Source organism: Panthera onca, chromosome B4 (genome assembly GCF_046562875.1).
Source record: "Panthera onca isolate mPanOnc1 chromosome B4, mPanOnc1 haplotype 2, whole genome shotgun sequence".
NCBI classification, from domain to species: Eukaryota; Metazoa; Chordata; class Mammalia; order Carnivora; family Felidae; genus Panthera; species Panthera onca.
In genome coordinates this window covers 126129252-126152644 of record NC_138345.1, presented here as the reverse complement: position 1 = coordinate 126152644, position 23393 = coordinate 126129252, and the positions used below count along the sequence as shown (strand labels likewise).

At 34.9% G+C, this 23393-nt stretch overlaps 1 protein-coding gene across 2 annotated transcripts in view; it reads left to right on the top strand.

The window, feature by feature from the left end:
• The window catches only part of CRY1 (cryptochrome circadian regulator 1), a 94129-nt gene that overhangs the window by 39512 nt on the left and 31224 nt on the right, over positions 1-23393 (top strand). For both annotated transcript variants that reach the window (XM_060656535.3, XM_060656534.3), the window contains exon 2: positions 23122-23230. In XM_060656535.3, the coding sequence (XP_060512518.2) occupies positions 23122-23230 (109 nt within the window). The remainder of the gene's footprint in view (positions 1-23121; positions 23231-23393) is intronic.

Genomic DNA, 23393 nt, shown 5'->3' with positions numbered 1-23393 from the left:
AAATAAAGAGGGATATTTCATGGTTATTAAAATGGTCAGTCCTCTAGGAAGATATAACAGGTCTAAATTTTATGTGTAAAATGTAGTGTCAAAATACAAAAAGCCAAAACTGATAAAACTAAAAAGAGAAATAAACTCATAATCTCAGAGGGAAATATAAATACAGTTCTTTTAGTAACTAATAGAACAAGCAGAGCAAAAATCAGAAGTTGTAAAAGATTGGAACAAAACAAAAGATTGGAACTGTGTGATTAACAGCCTTGACTTAATTCACATGGAGCATTTTTTTCCAACACCTACAGGATGCACATTCTTTTCAAGTGCACATTGAAATGTAACAAAATTAATTGTATCCTGGGTTATAAACCAAGTCTTGTATTTCAAAACATTGAAATAGTAGAGAATGTGTTTTTAATCACAATGAAATAAGGTAAGAATTAACAAAAACAAAAATAGAAAACCCCCAAGCGCTGATAATTAAGCAATATTCTTATAAATAATTTATGGGCCAAACAGGAAATTAGTGGAAATTTGAAAACATTTTGAACTAATGGCATAGGACAATGGCAATGGCATGTTAAAATTTGTGGAATACAGCTACAGTGGTGCTTAGATAGGCATTTATGGCCCTAAAAGCATATAGTTAATAAGAACAAAACTGAAAAATCTTTTATGTCCAAAAAGTTGAAAAAATCTGAGAAAATAAACTGAAATAAAGTGAAAGAAAATAAATATAAACAAAAAAATTGAAACTGAATGCTTTATTTCCACCCCTTGAAATGAGCAGAAGAAAACAAACAACAAAATCCCCAAATCCTCTTCATCCTGTATTCACATCTCAATAAATAGGAATTTCATCCTGGCATGTATTCTGAATTTGGAGTCAACTTCTCTCTTTTGTCTATAACTTAAGTTTAATCTGTCAAGTGATCAAATGGGGTTTACCTCAAAAATATATCCAGAATTTTAGTCACTTCTCATCTTCATTGATTACAGTCTGGCCTAAACCATCATCATCTCTTAGCTGGATAACTGCTATAATTTCTTAATTGATTCCTCTGTCCCCACTCTACCCAGCTCCTCACACAGTAGTCAAAGTGGCCTTGTAAAACTTTGTCACTCTTCTCATAACTTTTCAAGTCACTTTCCATTTCTCTAAACATGTAAGACAAAGAAAGCCCTTACAATGGCCAAGGAGTCCCTAAATAATTAGCTTACCTGGTCTTATTTTTTGCCTTCTCCTTGTCCCTTACCTTGCTGCAACCACACTGGCCATGTCTGTTTTCCTCAGACTTGCCACTGAATATTTGGGCCTTTGTGCTTGCCTTTCCTTTCCCCAAATGTCCACATGGCTTACTGTCTTACTTCAGAACTCTGCTAAGTATTACCTGATTAATGAAATCTTTGTAAATCAGCCCATAAAACAGCAATCCCCATTCCCCATACTTGGCACGCCCTACTTTGTATTTTTCTCTGTAATGTATGCCTGGCACTCACGTATTGTTAAATAAATAAGTGCATGGATGGAACTATTGAAGTGGTTATTACCATAGTGGAGAGGTGGAAATAATATTGATGTGGGAAAGAACTTTCCAAATGTATTTATTTCAAGATATGATGCTCTGACTCATCCATTTTTTTTTGTTTTGTTTTTATTTTGAAATAATTTTAGACTTAGAGTTGCAAAAATAATACAGAGGTTTACTATATAACCTTCACCCAGTATCTGTTAATCTTAACACCTTACATAACCATAGTACAATTAAGAAATTAGTATTGGTACATTACTGTTAACTAAACTATAGACTTTATTTGGATTTCACCACTTTTTCCACTAATGTTTTCTGTCCTAGAGTCCAGTCCAGAATTCCATACTACATTTAGTTGTCCTGTCTCTTTAGTTTCCTTTACCCAATGACAATTTTTCAGTCTTTATTTATCTTTCATGACCTTGAGACTTAAAAGCAATTGGGCCATTATTTTGTAGAATGTCCCTTAATTTCGAATTCTCTGATGCTTTCTCATGATTAGATTGAGGTTATGTATATTTGAAAAATACCAGAGGTAATTTGGACTTCTCATATCAGGAGAAACATGGTATCAGTATGTCTTATTTCTGGTGATATTAATCTTGATCATGTAGTTAAGCTAGTGTCTGCCCAATTTCTCCATTGTAAAATTACTTTTTTCTCTGTAATTAATATTTGGGAGGAGGTAACTTTGAAGCTATGTAAATATTCTTTCTCACACTTTCAGGCATTAATTTTAGTATTTATCAATGGATCTAGCCTGAAGCAATTGTTATGTGATATTCTAATCATGACTTTTCATTCCTTCTGTACTTATTAGTTGGAATTCTTATGTAATGAAGAGTTGTTCCTTCTTCCCCATTTATTTAATTATTCAATAATTTATTTATAAAAGAATGCACTCATGAGTATTTGTTATATACTTTGGGTTATAAGTCTATTACTATCACTATTTATTTTATTGTCCAACTTTGGTACACATCCTATTTTTTCAACATGCACCCATTTGATTTTTTTTTTTTTTAAACGTTTATTTATTTTTGAGACAGAGAGAGACACAGCATGAATGGGGGAGGGGCAGAGAGAGAGGGAGACACAGAATCTGAAACAGGCTCCAGGCTCTGAGCTGTCAGCACAGAGCCCGACGTGGGGCTCGAACTCACGGACCGCGAGATCGTGACCTGAGCCGAAGTCGGACGCTCAACCGACTGAGCCACCCAGGCGCCCCCATTTGATTTTTTTTTAAATTTTATTTTTAATTTTTTAAAATTTGCATCCAAATTAGTTAGCATATAGTGAAACAATGATTTCAGGAGTAGATTCCTTAATGCCCCTTATCCATTTAGCCCATCCCCCCTCCCACAACCCCTCCAGTAACCCTCAGTTCTCCATATTTATGAATCTCTTCTGTTTTGTCCCCCTCCCTGTATTTATATTATTTTTGTTTCCCTTCCCTTATGTTCATCTGTTTTTCTCTTAAAGTTCTCATATGAGTGAAATCATACATTTTTGTCTTTCTCTGACTAATTTCACTTAGCATAATGCCCTCCAGGTCCATCCACGTAGTTGCAAATGGCAAGATTTCATTCTTTTTGATTGCCGAGTAATATTCCATTGTATATAGGTACCAAATGTTCTTTATCCATTCATCCATTGATGGACATTTGGGCTCTTTCCATACTTTGGCTATTGTTGATAGTGCTGCTATAAACATGGGGGTGCATGTGTCCCTTCGAAACAGCACCCCTGTATCCCGTGGATAAATGCCTAGTAGTGCAATTGCTGGGTCGTAGAGTAGTTCTATTTTTAGTTTTTTGAGGAACCTCCATACTGTTTTCCAGAGTGGCTGCACCAGCTTCCATTCCCAGCACCCATTTGATTTCTATTATTTGCCTACTTTCTGGCATCATGAGATGGTGCAGCTCATCTTGTATTTTCCTTGCTCAGCTCTGGAAGCAGCCATTGCTCTGTGGAGCCCTACAGAGAAGGGATATTTAGAAACGAAGATCTGGGTGCATGTTTCATCTTTGATAGTCTTTTTTCTCTGCTGGCACTTTTTTTTTTTCCATAGTCCTCTCACTGTGAAAACCTCTGAAAAACTTGAATTATATCTAGAATGAATTTAGTATTATTAGGAGAAGAGAACATTCTGGTAGGAATATCAGAAAGCCAGTAGTATATGTAGCTCTGTCATTTGCTTTTGTACATGTGTTGAACAGATTTTATTTGGTTCCATCTTAATCCTCTAAAGCCCAGAAGTAGATTTTAAATGTGATTTTTGGTCTATCTTCATGGTGTCACAATGCAGTGTTTTCTAAAAATACACATGAAATAGTAAGAGTCCTAGATTTCAGATACCTTTATGTGATTTGGGGATTTAGGGATGCATAAATTACAGAGCCTTATGCTAGTGTAAGTCAACCTCAGAAGTTCAAAAATATTTCAGGTAAAAACTAATTTAAACTGCTGTCACAAAGTGCTAGGATAGGTACTATAAGACCCAGATCAGTCATATTCTTTGTAAAACTTTAGGGGATATTTCTCAGCCTTATTGCCTTCCTTTTATGTGTCCTTTAACAATAAGGACTTAAATAATACAGTATATTAATTACTATAATAATAAATTTGCATATCTTCTTCTTATTAAACTTGGAGGCTCTGAGGACTAGAATTCTGGATTTATTTTTTGTGTCATATGTAGGTGTCCAAATGTCAGTTGTATAAATGAAAGACTATACTTCAGAATATGTGGTTCTACATTTTATTAGGTTGGTGATAATTAACTCTCAAATATCTCTAAAAAGAGTAAAAGTTAATGTGAATCTAAATTAGTTTCTTTACCAAATAAGAAATGGTAATATACTTTGGATTCATTTAGTTTTACTTCATACATTTCTCTAAGCATAGAACAAGTTCTGTATATATTTATATAGCATGTGTATAGCTTATAACCCACTTATTAGTAATTAAATGAAACTGACCCTTTTTGGTTACTGAAAACTTAGGATTCTTAAATTTTGGTTGGATTGTTTCTTCCTACCTCCTTCTCTCCCTTGTTTTGATCCTCTTGCCATCCTATCCCCCCACTCCATCTCTCTTTATCTCTTGTTCCTCTGTGCCATCATTCTTCACTTTTTTGTCCCATATATTATTGGCTTCTATCATGTGTCCTTACTTCTTTACTCCATGTGTCATTGCATCATTATTCCATTTATCTGTCCTTCCTCCCCCTTTCCTTCCATCAGTCAATCTGTCCATCCTTCCTTCTAGGAAAATATACATTTGTCCCTTGCTTCTATCTCTCCAGACTTCATTCCATCTTTTTTCTTTTTCCTTTTCTCTCCAGCCTTCTTTCTGCCCTTCTGTCATTCCTTCTGTTCATTCAAAGTGAAGGTCCTTTTTTCCACTGTTTTTCTTTTCCTTTATGTAGTCTTTTGACTACCATTTGTGTGCTGATGACTTCCATTATTAAATTTTCAACCCCTACTTCTACCTTGAACTCCAGACTTAGTAATCCCATTTCCTTTGCTATATTATCTCTTAAATTTCTATTCAGATTCCAATTGTTCATATCATTTTCACCATTTACCACTCTTATCTATGCCACCATCATCTCTTTTCTAGAGAAGTATAGTAGCCTCCTAAGTGGTCTCCTGTTTCTGCCCGTTGCCTGATTACCCATTTCCTACCCAGAAGTCCAGGTGATTATTTTAAAAGTTAAATCACATCGTGTCCCAACCTCTGCTTAAAACTGTTCAAAAGATTCCTATCTAATTCAGAGTGCAAGTTAAAGTCTCTATGTGATTTGACATCTAGTGCATCCTTAATACCATTTTCTTCTTATTATTTCCCCTCAATGATTAGTCTCCAAGCATATTTTTTGTTCCTCAAACATGAGACCTGATGTGTCTGAGCCTTTACCCTCTATGGATAGTCTCCTTTTTCAAATATCTGTATAGGTCATTTACTCTCTTAAGTGTTCTCTCTGCACACATGACATCTTTGTTCTTTCATACAAAAAAATAAATTTAATGAATGCAGTGAGCAAAGGAGGCAAAAACTCCACTCTTGTAGAACTTACATCTAGATGGGAATGGGAGACAAGTAATAAATATAAAAATGATATATATTAGTATGTAAGAGATGGCACATGTTAAAATGAAAAATATAGCAAGAAAGGGGTTCTGGATTACTAGGGGCAGAGGTGAGGGGAGGTCAATTTTAAATATGATTAGTCAGGGCATCACTTCAGAAGTGACCTTTGAACTCAAAGACCTGAAGAAAGTGAGGAATTGAACCATGTAGATACATGAGGGAAGTGTATTCTAGGTGGTAAGAATAGCCTATGCAAAGGCACTGAGGTAAGAGCCTTTCTGTCATATCCATGGGATATGGACATCTAGAACATCTGTATCTAGAACAAAGGAAAGGAAAGGGGGGGGACTAGTAGGAGATGGAGTTAGAGAGAAAACTATTGCCCATGTTCATCCTGTGGAGCCTAGAAAGTCATTTTAAGGACTTTTTTTTTTTCAATGGGATGGGAAGTCATTGCAATTAGAGGGTTTTTTCATGACTACTTGGTGTTTGAATGAAGACTGGGGGGCTGTGGGGACAAGTATGGAAACTGTGAGATCAGATAGAAGGCCACTGTAATAATGTAGGTCAGAAATGATGGAGGATTGAACCAGAGTGGTAGTGTAAATGTAGTGAAAAGTAGTTATATTCTGTATGTATTTTGGAGGTACATCTGATAAGATTTGCTGAAGCTTTACATGTGGACTATGAAAGAAATTGGAGTCAAGGACAACATGGTACTGCTCACCAATATCCAATTCACCTTACCTGGGCATATGAGACATTTCACTTTATATTCACTTTATATTTCCCTTTGCTGTTTGGGGAGCCACATAACTAGTTACAGACAATGAATTGTATAAGGACGTGCTTGGCCGAGGCAGGGTAGAGCCCCTATATGCTTCGCTGGTTCTTCTCTTGCTATGAAGGAGGCCTTGTGTTGAAATTATAGGGCCCACAAGATTAAAGGAACTGCAATGGTAAATAAAGTCACTATTTAGAGGATAGCTGCCTGGAGTTGCAGTGAACTTTTTTTTTGGTAAAGCTACTGATTTGAGGGTTGTTTGCTACCCAACATAAGCATATCCTATTCTGACCAATCAGGTGACACTTTGGCCTGAATAACTTGAAGGATGGAATCATCACTAACTAAAATTGGGAGACTGTGTGAAGTGAGGGGATTTTCTTTTTCCTTTTTCTTTCTTTCTTTCTTTCTTTCTTTCTTTCTTTCTTTCTTTCAGAGAGAGAGAGAGCGAGCATGAGCCCAGGGGAAAGAGTTGGGGGGTTGGGGGGAGAGAGAGAGAGAGAGAGAGAGAGAGAGAGGGAGAGAGAATGAATCTTAAGCGGGCTCCACACTCAGATGGATCCTGCCGTGGGGCTCGATCCCACCACCGTGAGATCAGGAGGTAGACATTCAACCAACTGAGCCACCCAGGCACCCAGGTTTATGGGGATTTTCAAAGGAAGATATTGAATAGGCTGTAGGATATAAAAAAAGAAAAATCCTGTGACCAATCTATATGAAATCAAACTCTCCTCCACTATCCCTCTACTCTATTTTAGTTTTTCTCCATAGAAATTGTCACAATTGAAATACAGTACAGTGGTCCAAGAGCTTAGAATCTGGAGCCAGGCAGGCTGAATGTTGTTTTTTTTTAAATTTTTTTTTAATGTTTATTCTTGAGAGAGAGAGAGAGAGAGAGACAGACAGAGCATGAGTGGGGGAGGGAGAGAGAGAGAGAGAGAGAGAGAAAGAAAGAAAGAGACAGGGGGGAAGGGAGACACAGAATCTGAAGCAGGCTCCAGGCTCTGAGCGGTCAGCACAGAGCCCGACGCAGGGCTCGAACCCAGGAACCGTGAGATCATGACCTGAGCTGAAGTCAGACGCTTAATCAACTGAACCACCCAGGTGCCCCTGAATGGGTTTTAAATCTTAGTTTTGCTACTTTTCTTTTCATGGGTTTTGGGAAAATTACTTAACAGCTCTATGCCTCAATTTCCTTATTTGTAAAAACCTATATCAAAATGTTGTGTATGTGTGCATCTAAGTGCTTAGAGCAACATCTGATAACACACCTTCTGAATGTTTGTAGCTATCATCATCATCCTCATCATCATCCTGAAAACTCATGAGACTGGGCACTTAATTTTGTTTTCTTCTGTATCCTAGGGACCACAACAATGTTAGAAGACTTTCAACAAGTTTTTAGATGGATAGATGGATGGATAGATTGCGTTAGGTGACTTATCACTCTTTGCAGTAATGTCAGTGTGGGAAAGATCTTGACCATTGGCCAAACTGGAGACCTGTATGACATATGCTAGGTCATAGATTTAGAAAAAAAAAGGAATTTTTTTTGGCATTATTAGTCTTCCCCCCAACATATGAAAATTGAAATTTTATTAAGTGAAAACTGAAATTTTATTAACTTTTCCCCAGCTCTATTGAGATATAATTGTGACATAAAACTTGTCTTTTTCTGATGGAGAAAAATTTCAAATAGTACTATTAAGACTACAGAAAAGAATTATACATAGATCTGGGACAGCATGCTTTTGACCACATGTTGGACAGATTTTTTGTAGTTGTATGTAAATCCTTTAAAGCCCACAAGTACATCTTATCCTAATTGTGTTCTAACCTGGCAAAGTCTCAATGCAGTGGTTTCTAAAATTAGACAAGGAATAATAAGAGTTCTAAATTATAAATAGCTTTGTGGATATTTGAGTTCAGAGAGGCATAAGTTACACAGATTGTATTAGTGTAAATTGATTCTAGGAATTAAGTGAGTTAAGCCCTATTATTACTTCAAATAACGTTTCTGTATATTTCTTTTTTTTATATTGATAGTATTGATACTCCTATCATCTGTAAATAATCATGCTTTTATTTCTCCCCTCGTCCCCCAGCCTTATACCTTTTATCTCTTGCTCTTTTACTTCACTAGTTAGGTTTCCTAGCCAGGTTGAATAGAAGCGATGATAGCAGACCTCCTTTTCTTCTTCCCAATCTAAAAGAAGTGCTTCCAACATTTTACTATTAAATATGTTTTCTGTAAGTATTTTTTTGGATGCCCTCATTCACGTTAAGGGTGTTACCTTCTAGTCCCAGTTTACTGAGGGTAAATGGAAATTGAATTTAGTGACTATTCTTTCCCATCTGTTCAATTAGTAATACAATTTTTTTCTTTTATTCTGTGAATGAGGTGAATTGCACTAACCAATTTTTAATGTTAAACTAATCACCTGTCTGAAGATAAGCCCAACTTGATTGTGATGTATATTTTTTATATTTTGCTGGATTTGGTTTGCTGATATAATGTGCTTAATATGCTTGTGAGTGAGATTCGTTTATAATTTTCCTTTTGTTTTTTGTTTTGTTTAAATTTTTATTAATGTTTATTCATTTTTGAGAGACAGAGCGCAAGTGTGGTGTGGCAGAGAGAGAGGGAGACAGAATCTGAAGCCGGCTCTAGGCTCTGAGCTATCAGCACAGAGCCCAATGCAGGGCTCAAACTCATGAACCATGAGATCATGACCTGAGCCAAAGTTGGATGCTTAACCGACTGAGCCACCCAGGCGCCCCTGTAATTTTCCTTTTGTACTGTCTTTGTCCAGTTTTGCTGTTAAGGTAAATTTAACCTCATAAAATGAGTCAGAGTATTCCTTTTTTGTCTATCCTTTGTATGAGATTAGACTCCTCTATAAAATTAGAGTTATATATTCCTTGAAAGTTTAGTAAAATTTTTTTGTAAAACTGACTGGCTCTTATGCCTTGCTTGTAAGATTTTTAACCACTGATTCAGTTTTTAGTGGCTATAGAACTATTCATGTTCTGTTTTTGCTTTTGAGTCAGCTTTGGTAAGTTTTAAATTTCTTCTTGAGTCAGTTTTAGTGAGGAATTTATCCATTTCATCTAAGTGTTTAATTTATTGGCATAAATTTGTTCATATTATCTAATTTTCTGTTTAATTCTGGCAGTATCTGAGATTATATCTCCTTCTTTGTTCTTAGTATTGCTTATTTTGCCTTCTCCCCTTTTCCCCCTTAATTATCTCTTCAAATAATAAATTTTGGCTTTGTTTTATTATGCATTTGTATTCTGTTCACAAATTATGTTATCATTTCTTTCTATTTCTTTTTTTTTTTTTTAGGATTTATTCTGTTTTGCTAACTCAATTTCAAGTCTTCTAATAAAGCATTTAAGCCTATACATTTTCTTCTAATACCACTTTTTTTGTTTTGCATTCTTCACATTCTAGATATATTTTCTTCATTATCATTCAGTTCTAGGTATTTTCTAAAATCCATTATGATGTTCTTTGTCCCATAAATTGTTTAGAAAAGTGTTTTTTAAATTTCAAGATATAAGAAAGTTACCAATTGTTTTAAATTTAAGTATGGTGTTATAACCTAGTATAAGGCCATTTTTTCATAAATATGCCATGTACACTTGAATATATATTCTTTCCTTATTAGGTATAATTGTATTCCGGCTGCTGTATATACTATGTCTTTGGTTTTGTGTGGTTTCAGTAGGATGTGTCTAGATGTAGATCTGCTGTCTCTGTTTCTTAACTATCCCTCTCTATATCTCTGCCCATTTCTTTTTTTTTTTTTTTTTTTATTTATTTATTTTTTATTTTTTAATATATGAAATTTACTGTCAAATTGGTTTCCATACAAGACCCAGTGCTCATCCCAAAAGGTGCCCTCCTCCATACCCATCACCCACCCTGCCCTCCCTCCCACCCCCCATCAACCCTCAGTTTGTTCTCAGTTTTTAACAGTCTCTTATGCTTTGGCTCTCTCCCACTCTAACCTCTTTTTTTTTTTTTTTTTTTTCCTTCCCCTCCCCCATGGGTTTCTGTTATGTTTCTCAGGATCCACATAAGAGTGAAACCATATGGTATCTGTCTTTCTCTGTATGGCTTATTTCACTTAGCATCACACTCTCCAGTTCCATCCATGTTGCTACAAAAGGCCATATTTCATTTTTTCTCATTGCCACGTAGTATTCCATTGTGTATATAAACCACAATTTCTTTATCCATTCATCAGTTGATGGACATTTAGGCTCTTTCCATAATTTTCTCTGCCCATTTCTATCTGTTCTTTATTTCTATCTTTACTTCCCCCACCTTCTCTGTCCTACTCCACATCTCCTAACCCATGTCCCTCTCTTTCTTATCCAATTTGGGATTTATGACCTGCTTGAATTGGTACTTGTAGCAATTCCACATAATTCTCAGTCATCTTCAGGCCTCTCATGCTGCAACTCACATTAAGTTCTTGTTTCTTTGAGTATTTTGTGATTATTTGATTAAGTTTTGATGGAACTTTTTTTGTGTGTGGAAATTGAGGCATGGGTATGAATCTAGAGAGGATTTGTAATTTCTTTTAACAGTTATTTGAGATCACAACCAATCTGGGACCCCTTTAAATGCAATGATATGCTTGAGGTGTTAGGACCACTTAAACTCCATGAATTGGCAGTGAGATTATACTTTTGGGGAGAAGGGGAGCACAAGTTTTGTTTTTTTTAAATAAGTTTTAAAAAATAATTTTAGATGTATAGAAAATATACAAAGGTAGTACAGAGTTCCTATGTTTTGTACCCAGTTCCCCCTAATATTAACATCTTATACACTGTCTTATAAGTGCTAACTAAACTCCAGACATTATTCAAATTTCCACTGATTTTTTTTTCTATTCCAGAATCTGTTCCAAGATACTACACGGACATTCAGTTATATGTCTCCTTCGTCTATCCTCTGTAACAGTTTCTCAGGTTTTTCTTGTTGTTTTTTTTTTCTTGATGACCTTTATGATTTTTGAGCACTGGTTATGTATTTTGTTAACTGGCCTTCAGTTTAGGTTTGTCTGATGTTTTTCTCATGATTAGACTGGGGTATGGGTTTTGTAAAAAAATTCCACAGTGTTAAAATGTTTTTCTTATCACGTCATGTCAGGATGTGCAGGATATTGACCTGATGTGATGTTTACTCTGATTATGTGGTTAAGGTGGTGCTTGCCAGGTTTCTCCACTGTAAAGTTACAGTTTTATCCCTTTCCATTCAGGAATGGGAGATTTTGTTTTCTCTCAACCCAGACTGAGCAGAGATAGTCAAGTTTCCTTGTTGCCCTATGCTGTAACTTGAGCTTTATGTCTTATTTATTTATTTATTTATTTTTTATTTTTATTATTCCTATTTTTAATCTGTATTTATTTTTGGGAGAGAGACAGAGTGTGAGCAGGGGAGGAGCAGAGAGAGAGGGAGACACCTAATCCGAAGCAGGCTCCAGGCCTTGAGCTGTCAGCACAGAGCCCGACGTGGGCCTCGAACTCATGAACTGTGAGATCTAGACCTGAGACTAAGTCGGATGCTCAACCGACTGAGCCACCCAGGTGCCCCTATGTCTTATTTATATTTGAACTATGGGTGGAGCTTTTTGAAGCCCAGATTTATATTGAGGGTCTGTTATTAACTTCCTCACTTTGGATGGGCCTTAGGCTTTATCTCCATCCTTCTCAACTTGTATTAGCTTCAGGGTTTCCAGTGCTCTATAGAAATCCTCAAGGTTAAAACTGACCTTAGTAACCTACTTAACCTCTTATGACTCCTTACTTTTGGGGCAGTCCAGTGAATTATGCTTAAAACTTTTCTTTTGTTGCTGTTTGTTAGTTTGTTATTAGCTATTTCTGTTAGGGTGTCTTAATCCAGTGTAGTGTCAGCAGTAAAAGTTGGTAGGTTTCTTTGACATTGATTTGGAATATATTTTGAAGTGTTAATACTGGGTATTAACTAAGATGGGTGGGGGACTCCATCTTAGTATTAGAAAGTGTGGTACTTGTAGTCATTCTACCAGTTGCCCCCTGCCCCACCCCCACATGTACACAATTCCTAAGAATTCCTTGATTTAACTGCCTTGATTGTCTTTTCATATTTTATCCTCTGATCAACACCTGTTAATTCCAAACTCTGTTCAAGTGTTTTCTTCCTCATGCCCTCCCATGTTCCCTTTTCCCTGACTCCACAGACAGAGTTAGATTTCTTCTGTGTTGCCATAAAACACCACTAAGAAAGTTATCATGTGGTAAATATATATCAGTGTTGGTTTACATATTATGGTAGATGTTATTACTGTTTACCGTTATTTGGTATTACTTCCTGCAGGAAGTTTATACCTTCAGCCTTCTTAAAGCCTGGCTTGACCATGTGACCTGCTTTGACCAGTTAAATGTGAACAGAAATGCCTTGGCTGATCTGCAATAGATGTATAGCATGAATGAAAAATGAACGTTAGTTATTTTAAAACACTGAGCTTTGTCACCTCAGTGTAAACATATTCTTTCTTAAATGACATGCATGCCTGTCCCCCATATTAAAGGCAAAAAACTGTATTCTGGCCATCTTTTTTATGTCCTTAAAGCTGTCAGACTAGTTTTCTTAAAACGTTTTAGCAGTAGCATTATATAGTGGAAAGAACATGGGTTTGGGATCAGATATATTCAAATTAAAATTTTTACTTTATTGTGTAGCTGAGTTACTTTAGAAAATGTCCTTGATGAGTTTCAGATTCATTACTTTTTAAATGAGATAGCTTGTAAAGTTGTTGGAAATATATAATACATGTAAAGTACCTAGTACAAATATTCAGAGAATGTTCTTTTCCTTTCATGTTTTTCATTTCTCCATTGACTTTTTTTTAAATTTTTTTTTTAACGTTTATTTATTTTTGAGACAGAGAGAGACAGCATGAACTGGGGAGGGGCAGAGAGAGAGGGAGACACAGAATTGGAAGCAGGCTCCAGGCTCTGAGCCACCAGCCCAGAGCCCGACGCGGGGCTCGAACTCATGGACCATGAGATCGTGACCTGAGCTGAAGTCGGACGCTTAACCGACTGAGCCACCCAGGCGCCCCTGTCTCCATTGACTATTGACTCAAGTCCTAAAATCCCATTCTGCTAATTAAGGAATCAATCCCATTACAGTTGATACAGTTGATAAGATACCTAGGAATAAACCTAACCAAAGAAGTGAAAGACCTGTACTCTGAAAATAAAAGAAAGTAAAGATGACACAAAGAAATGGAAAGACATTCCATGCTCATGAAGTGGAGGAACAAATATTGTTAAAATGTCTACTACCCAAAGCAATCTACACATTCAATGCAATCCCTATCAAAATACCAACAGCATTTTTCACAGACCTAGAACAATCCTAAAATCTGTATGTAACCAGAAAAGACCCCAAATAACCAAAACAACCTTGAAAAAGAAAAACAAAGCTGGCAGCATCACAATTCCAGACTTCAAGTTATATTACAAAGCTGTAATAATCAAAACAGTATGGTATCAGCATAAAAAGAGACACATAGATCGATGGAACAGAATAGAAAACCCAGAAATTCATGCAAACTGTATGGTCAATCTTCCAACAAAGCAGGAAGGAATATCCAATGGGAAAAAGACAGTCTCTTCCACAAATGATATTGGGAAAACTGGACAGCAACATGCAAAAGAATAAAACTGGACCACTTTCTTACACCGTACAAAAAAAAAAAAAATTCAAAATGGATTAAAGACCTAAATGTGACACCTGAAACCTTAACAGTCCTAAAGGAGAATATAGGGAGTAACCTCTTTGACATTGGCCTTAGCAACTTCTTTCTAGATAGGTCTCCTGAGGCAAGGGAAATAGAAACAAAAATAAACTATTGGGACTGCATAAAAATAAAAAGCTTCTGCACAGCAAAGGAAAAAATCAACAAAACTAGAAGGCAAACTGTGGAATGGGAGAAGATAATTGCAAATGACATATTTGATAAAGGGTTAATATCCAAAATACATAAAGAACTTATAAAGGCATCCCAAAAATGAATAATCTCATTAAAAAATGGCAGAAGACAGGAACCGACATTTTTCCAAAGAAGACATGCAGATGGCCAACAGACATGAAAAGATGCCCAACTTCAGTGATCAGGGAACTACAAATCAAAACTACAATGAGATATCACCTCACACCTGTCAGAATGTCTAAAATTAAAAACATAAACAACAGGTGTTGGCAAGGATGTGGAGAAAAGGGAACCCTTTTGGACTCTTGGTGGGAATGCAAACTAGTGCAACCACTGTGAAAAATAGTATGGAGATTCCTTAAAAAGTTAAAAATAGAACTACTCTATGATCCAGCAATTGCACTACCAGGTATTTATCTGAAGAGTACAAAAATACTAATTAGAAGGGATACATGCACCCTGATGTTTATAGCAACGTTTTGTACAATAGCCAAATTATGCAAACAGCGTAAGTGTCCGTTGCTGATGAATGGATAAAGAAGAAATGGTACACACACACACACACACACACACCGATACACAATGGAATATTATTTGTCCATAAAAAGAATGAAATCTTGCCATTTGTAATGACATGGATGGAGCTAGAGAGTATAATGCTAAGTGAAATAAGTCAGAGAAAGACAAATACTATATGATTTCACTCATACGTGCAATTTAAGAAACAAAACAAATGAGCAAAGGGGAAAATAAAGGGATAGAGGCAAACCAAGAAACAGACTCTTAATTATAGGGAACAAACGATGGTTACCATTGGGGAGGTGGGTGAGGAGATGGGTTAAATAGGCGATGGGGATTAAGGAGCGCACTTGTGGTGATGAGCACCAGGTGTTGTATGGAAGTGTTGAATCACTATATTGTACGCTTGGAACTGATGTTACATTATATGTTAAATAACTAGAATTTAAATAAAAACTTGAGGGGCGCCTGGGTGGTTCAGTCAGTTGAGCGTCCGACTTCAGCTCAGGTCATGATCTTGCAGTTTGTGGGTTCGAGCCCCAAGTTGGGCTCTGTGCTGACAGCGCAGAGCCTAGAGCCTGCTTCAGATTCTGTGTCTCCCTCTCTCTCTGCACGCCCCCACTCACACTCTGTTTCTCTCTCCTTCAAAAATAAATATTAAAAAAATTTTTTTTAAATAAAAACTTGAAAAAAAATCCTTTCTCTTGCTTTCGTTAATGTATTCATTTGGTCAGTCATTAGATAAAAAAAAATTTTTTTTTTTAAGTTTACTTATTTATTTTGAGAGAGGGAGAGAGCATGAGCGGGGATGGGGCAGAGAAAGAGGGAGAGGGAGAATCTCAAGCGGGCTTTGCACTGTCAGTGCAGAGCCCAGTGTGGGGCTCAAACTCGTGAAACTGTGAGATCATGACCTGAGACAAAATCAAGAGTTGGACACTTAACTGACTGAGCCACCCAGGTTCCCCTAGATAAATATTTCTTGAACTTCTATATGTCATGCATTTTCTAGGAACTGGAAAGTAGTGAACAAGATCTAGTCTTAGTCTTAAAGGAGGTTACAGTCCAGTGGCCAGTAATTCTCTCTCCCTATCTCTAGCTATTATAATCATATTAATATTGCAAGGCCTCTTTCTACCATCACCATATCTTTGAAATTTTTGCCTAAATTTTTCCCCATCTCAAAAAGAGAAATCCAGAAGTGATATCTCCCTCTTGACTTTTTGAAGCAATGTAACGTTACCCATATGTGTCTCCTACAATATATGTCACATTCATCCTGGCAGGTTCTATTATATTTTCAAGTTTCTTTTCTAGATTTTCAGCTCCTTCCATATTGGACATGTCTGTCACTTAATCTTGTTGTATCCCTCAAATCAATGAAACTGTGTGAATAATGAATAATATCACTCCTTAGGGGTGTTTTAGGAATTTGTGGGGGCATTTTTGTTCATCACAATGAAGTAATTAGGTTACTAGTGGAATAGTGAGAAGAGGCCAAGAATGGAAGACTTCTTGCAGTGTTCATGATAGTCTCTCAAATAAATCATTGTCCTGAATCCCAGTAACTTTCAAATATTCTACTAGATGTTTCATGTAAATGAAAAACTTAGAATTCGTTGAATGTAGAGCCTAAATCCGTTTTGTATGTAAATGCTAGGTATTTTTATGAAATTTTAATATATACTGAGTTTTCCTGGCATACATTTATCACCTATTTAAAGAAAGATTGTACTTTGTTTTGTCCAGAATTTTACTGAGTCTTGCTCAACATTACATTAAATCATGTCATCAAAGGCAATACCACTCATGGTGTTTGAGTCACTAATAATACAGCTGTTATCAGTCTGTTTTTATAGTTGTTGAATTTACAGTGATTCTAGATGTAGGTGTAGGCATACGACTAATTCATTCTCTTTTGTCATGCCTAGATATTTACATTTTGAAGTGTGTTATTTCTATTTAAAATATAAATGACCTTCCTTTAATTTCTTCCACATATTACAGTAAGCATTGTATTAGTGGTTTAACTTTGTATATTTAGATATGTTATATTATCTATAAATGTCTTTTTAATTTTTATTTAAATTTCAGAATTTAAAAGAGGGCATTAAAAAAGCAACATTGTGTCATGTTATAAGTTCACTGAGTTATGACCATTAGAGCCTGGAATTAAAAAATTAAAATTTACTTTAAAAATATATATTTAATCTGTATTGAACATTAAACTATTCTCTTTAGGGAAAATGTGTATCACAAATATTCTGACAATTTGAATAATGATTAAGTTAGATGAAAGCACTAAAAATTTGTTAACAAACCAGAAAAAAAAAACATGTAAACTTGATTCAGTTTATAGACAGACAAATTGCTCCTTTATAATTTAAAATTTTTCTATAGACTTTGGTTAATGACTAAGACTCTACTTGTTTTCTTTATTATAATTAATATATCTAGAACTTTAATTTTAAAAATTTGACTATGGTTTCATGCAGAGGACAGGAGAAGATCTTAATTTATATTCTTTAAATTAGTTTTTTGGGGTCAGCAATGAATTGTTTTGATTTAGATCTAAGTGTAGTTTTCATCTTTGAGCATATGATAAGTATATTTTATAAACTAAAGTACAGAACCAGATGGTTTTATTCTGGTATGATACATGTTAATTTGTATGCTTTGTTTTCAACAACCATGGGATTATGTTGTATCTCATCATTGCCTTTTTTGGACTATTTTATAGACAGAACTAGCAATTCTAGTTATATAAAGCTGTTCTAGCACAGGCTAGAAAGTAGGTCATTGTGACGGGGAGTATTCCAAACCGCCCACTGGTTGCTATAGCAATGACCTACTTTAAGAAACTATTTCTGTTGATTCATGTTGAAATCATCTGTTGGAAATGGTATAAGGAAACTCACTGAATGTAATTTTTTTCTAATAGTAATAAAGTAGTGATCTCTGGAAATTTTTTTTAAAAAATCTTTAATATGTTTAAAGTAAAGAAGTATATTTTCTCACTTGACACCTTTTCTATTTATTTTGAAGTGATGCAATTAGTAATGTAATTATGTAACAGGAGAACTGTACTTATATATAGGTAATACAATTATACAAAGAGATGTGATGAATTTTACTAATGTTTGGCCTATAAAAGCCAACCTGTTGCATGTAGTTAATAACTTTATTAACTGAGTCCTGAATGAGTATAGTAAGATGCCATTTTAGAGAAGATCTGAAAATATGTTCCTGTTAAAAGTGTACCCTGTGTATTTTCAATGTATTATATTGAATTGCTCCATTGAATATTGGATGCCTGTTCTAAGCCATATGCATTTATAATATATAAGGGTTGAAATTGGTGTGTTCTCTGGAATATACTGAATCTGAACTCTGACAGAACCTACTCTTCCCAGTTAAGCATAAAGGATGAAAGGTTAGATTTTACATAGCACCCTTTCAAGTAACATTATCCCTTCAGCACTGAAAAGAAATCTTCCATGTCAATGAATTGATATTTGAACCTAGGATATTGGAGGTTTTATTTTATGGTATTATCAATGAAGGATTATATACTTAAAGGTTAGTTGATATACAGATGTATATGTATGGTGGAATTAAAAGGATGATGTGGTATTCTATATAAATATTATCTGTCTATCAATAGACAACTGGGCTGGTTCCATGGTTTGGCTATTGTAAATAATGCTGCAGTAAACAGGGGTGCATGTATCCCTTTGAATTAGTGTTTTTGCACTGGGTAAATACCCAGTAGTGCAATTACCAGATCACAGAGAATTCTGTTTTTAACTTTTTGAGGAACCCCCATATTGTTTTCCAGGGTAGCTGCACCAATTTACATTCCCACTAACAATGCATAAAGGTTCCTTTTTCTCCACATCCTCGCCAACACTTGTTTCTTGTGTTTTTGGTTTTAGCCATTCTCACAGGTGTGAGGTGATACGTCATTGTGGTTTTGATTCTATTTCCCTGATGATGAGTGATGTTGAGTATCCTTTCATATGTCTGTTGACCATCTGGCTGTCTTCTTTGAAGAAATGTCTGTTCATGTCTTCTGCCCATTTTTTTAATTGGATTATTTGTTTTTTGGGTGTTGAGTTGTATCAGTTCTTTGTATATTTTGGATACTAACCCTTTAATGTCATTTGCAAATACCTTCTTCCATTCAGTAAGTTGTCTTTTAGTTTTGTTTGTTGTTTCCTTCACTGTGCAGAAGCTTTTTATTTTGATGATGTACAAGTAGTTTGTTTTTGCCTTTGTTTGCCTTACTCCTGTTATATATTTATTCATTCATATTTGCCTTGTCACTGGGAAAGATTTTAATCAAACCTTTGTTCCAAGTCACATTCAGGAGAAGTTATGAGTCCGGAACAATTCTACATATAGATGTAGGCATCCAACTAATTGTCTTCTGTTGTCATGCCCAGATATTTACATACAGAAATATGTGTTACTGTTTTTTGGAACTATAAATTATTCCCAGGGGAAAATAGTGGTACCTTCTCCTTAATGAATATCTACCATGTGCTAGTAATTCTGCGAGATGATTTTATAATGTTTTTCTAATTTTTTCAACAGTTGTAAAAGACAACTGTATTATTTTTTAAATCCTATTTCTAATCTTTCTAACAGAATATATTGATCACATGATGATATTTGTTTGGCAAATGTAGCAACCAAAACGTAGGTTAAGAAACCTACATAGTTAGGAGTGAGACACAGATACTAATTTGAAATCCATGAGAAGAAGAAGGTGATATGTATATATGATAGTTATAATGTAAAGTATAATGTGAAAGTTTCTCTAGAATGAGGTCCATATGTCCTTTGATAATTTAGAGGATGGAGAAATCACTTTCAGCTGGAAGACTGAAGATTAGTAGGATACGAACTTGAAGAGATGAAAATTGGGAAAGGTATTCTATGCTGAGGGAAATTCATGGAGCACATTACAGGAGAGTGGATGCGTAGGGAAAAGAGTAGTTTTGTTTGGTGGGAATGAAGGAAGAGTGGTAAGAGATGAACCTGAACCCTAAGTGAGTGGCCAAGCAAAATAATGTGTTCTAGGGAATGAATCTTTGAAGACCTTTGTACAGGAAAGTGTGCCTCAGAAAGATTTGTTGTGGTGTATAAAATGGATTATTAAAGTGGGAAAAGATTGTTGGTACAAAGATGTATTTTCAGGCATTACAGTAAATAAATAATGCCAGCAAGAGATAACAAGGAATAGAATTATTATACCAAGAACGGAAGTGGTAGGAAGGAGGCGACCAAAAAAATTAGATAACACTTACGTAACTGTGCTTACTATGGATCAGGCACTGTTCTGAGAGCTTCACATATATTAATTTAATTCTCACAACTTGCTATGATATAGGTCCTATTACTATCCCTGCTTTACAGATAAGGAACCTCCCAGGATTAATTAAAGGATAGTAATTTATCTCTAGACTTGTTAAATTATGTGACATCTGTGTAATGGGATACTATGAAACCATCAAAATTGATGCTATAGAAGTATGTCTATTGCTTTGAGAAGATTCACTATTAAACCATGTTTATAGTAAATACAGTATTTCTGTTTTACTCTGAAGGAGTGTATGTTCGTTATCAATTTTATACCTTTTATGAAGTTAAAAAAAACATGTTTCTCTCATCATCACTCCCCCCTCCATTCCCACTCCTCAAAAGTAGCTATTATTAATAGCTTGGTAAGTATCTTTCCAATTATTTTCTTATGTACATATAAGTAAATACATGCAAAGCAGATTTTATTTTATCAAAATAAAAATCAAAATATATTTATGTATATAGTTTCAAAAGTCGCAGTGCAAAGGTACTATGTTCTTTTTTAAAGTACCTATATTTGAGTCCACTGTACTTCTCTAATTTTAATGTGAAATCACAGTGATGGAAATAATATCCATGGAAGAAAAATATCATAATATGTAAGAGAAATATCATACTTAAATATATCTATTCCTTCGTGTTATGCAGTGTCAAAACTAATTATTTGGTTGCAAAACTTTCCCATTATAATACATTGCTTCAGTCCATATCATTCTGTACAATGTTTGGTTCATAAGGTATTTATTGAAAAACATTAAAACTCTTTATTCAGCCTGTTAACAAGAAAGGGAAAAATAATTTTACCCTTAATTCCTTAATTATTAATTAATCCAGGCTTGTTTGTTTTATGCATTAATCATGTTTTTTTCATTTTCCCATTTTTTTTCCCCATCTATCATTGACCTGTTTGTACCACATGGAAACATTTACATACTGAAACTAGTGGTACAAAAGAGATATCAGGATTATCTCTGCCTTGGGTTATCCTTCCAGGACATTTTAGTTTTGTTCTGTTTAAATTAAAAAAAACAAAACTTAAAATTGCTAGTTCATTCAACTTCTTGATTTTTGATCTGCTACAGTGTCTAAAAACTCTTTAGACAAGCAAATACATAAAATTAGATGCTTTCTGATAAACATTTATCACCAAACATGATAAATTACTCATAGTTATGGATAATTTTACAAAACTCAGGTGTTTTTGTATTGATATAACAATAGCAATCTTCTTCCTCAAAGTATTTGTACATTGGTAGTGGTAGGTTGAGATAGGGGTTGGTGTTAGAGAGGTGACTCCAATCCTAGACAGAACAGGGATGAGGTGAAATATAAATGTGAAGATAGAAGGGTTTGTTTCCTATTTGTTTAACGACAGTTGTGAGACTTCCTAAGATGATACAGTGGGAGTCCTTAAAAGTCTAGCACTGTGACACTCCACACCTGTAGACTCTAAATCCTAAATGACTCCCAAATGGTAAAGAGTATCAAACTTGACTAGTTATAGTGATGTCACTAATAACTATAGTTGTAAAAAATTAACAAAACTTTCTTGATGAAATGATGGGATCAGAATGGGCAAAGAGAGCAAAATGATCTGAACTGAACACCTCCTAAAACAATAGTGCCTGGTAGCACTTTCTGCATTGATGGAAATGTTCTTCACCTGTGCTGTCCAATATGGTAGCTACTAGGCACACATGTGGCTGTTGAGGCCTTGGAATGTGGCAAGTGTGACTGAGGAACTGAATTTTTAATTTTGATTAAATATAAATGGCTGTATGTGCCTAGAGGCTACCATATGGGACAACACATTTCTGAAATGTGCCTTTTCATTTTTATTAACTGTTCCTCACAAGTAAGATACAGTCAGTATTCTCAGAGAACACATGGCTTGTGGAAAAGGCAAGCAAATACTTAACCTTAAGATCAAATACATAAAAGAAGCAGAGTGAAGAGAAAATAAGAAGTGTCCAGGAGAGAGGAATAGAATCTAAGTGAAATGTTAGAGACATTAACATGAGGTAAACAATGAGGTTGAATTTTCCAGGAGTGACATCTCTTTCAAATTTGCTAGACTGCCCCATTTCTTCACACTAAAAGATGCATAGTAAGCAGTCTTCTGCTACTGCCCCAGAATTTCCCAGCATATCTATCATGTGTAAGCTTTGTTGGTACTTATTTCATTGAGAAAAATCTATAGCTCCACCTGCCTCATGGAATTTTTCTTTTTTTAATTAACCTGGCATTCTCTACACTCAGAGTTAATGCCACATAATTTAACATCTGTTTATTATCAGTTTCTTTAATTAGATAAGAAACTTGAAAATGGGCATTATGTTTTCTTTCTCTCTTAGATGATTACAGTATCCCTTAATATTACTCAAATTCTTAAATTACTCACTTGCTCAGAGTGATTAAATAGGATATTTCCATTTTGTTTCCAATAGAGAAATGTTCTAGATTTTTCAAGGTGGCTTTTCTATTTGAACTTGAATTCTTTTCATCAATGAAACAGTGAAATCAATTCATTTAATTCCTTTATTTGTATAATTTTTATGTTTACAACTTAAACTTTGCTAACATTCAATCACTGTTATTTAATAGAAGTTACTTAATTGAGGAATTTTATTAAAATACTGAGAACCTCATGTAATTTAAAATTTTTAAGTATGATTTCCGGAAACAGTAATTTACAGATCAATTAGAAGTAATAAGATGATAGGAAGTAATAAAATTATGGGGTTAGCACGTCAAGTTTTAGAATAACATGATTTTGCACTACTTTATATCTTCTAAATATATATGTTTAAGAATTTTAATATTTTCTCTGTAGGTTTTTGCTTCAGTGTCTAGAAGACCTTGATGCCAATCTGCGAAAATTAAACTCTCGTCTGTTTGTGATCCGTGGACAGCCAGCAGATGTGTTTCCCAGGCTTTTTAAGGTAATCTGAAAAATTTTTGCATAGAATAATAATCTTTTGTCAGAGAAGACACATGTTTGATAAATAAGGTACTTGAGGTAATTTAAAATATAGGAAATATAAGTATTTTTAAATAAAAATTTTGTGGGTTCTTTATTTTGCACTGCTGATGGGAATGCAAACT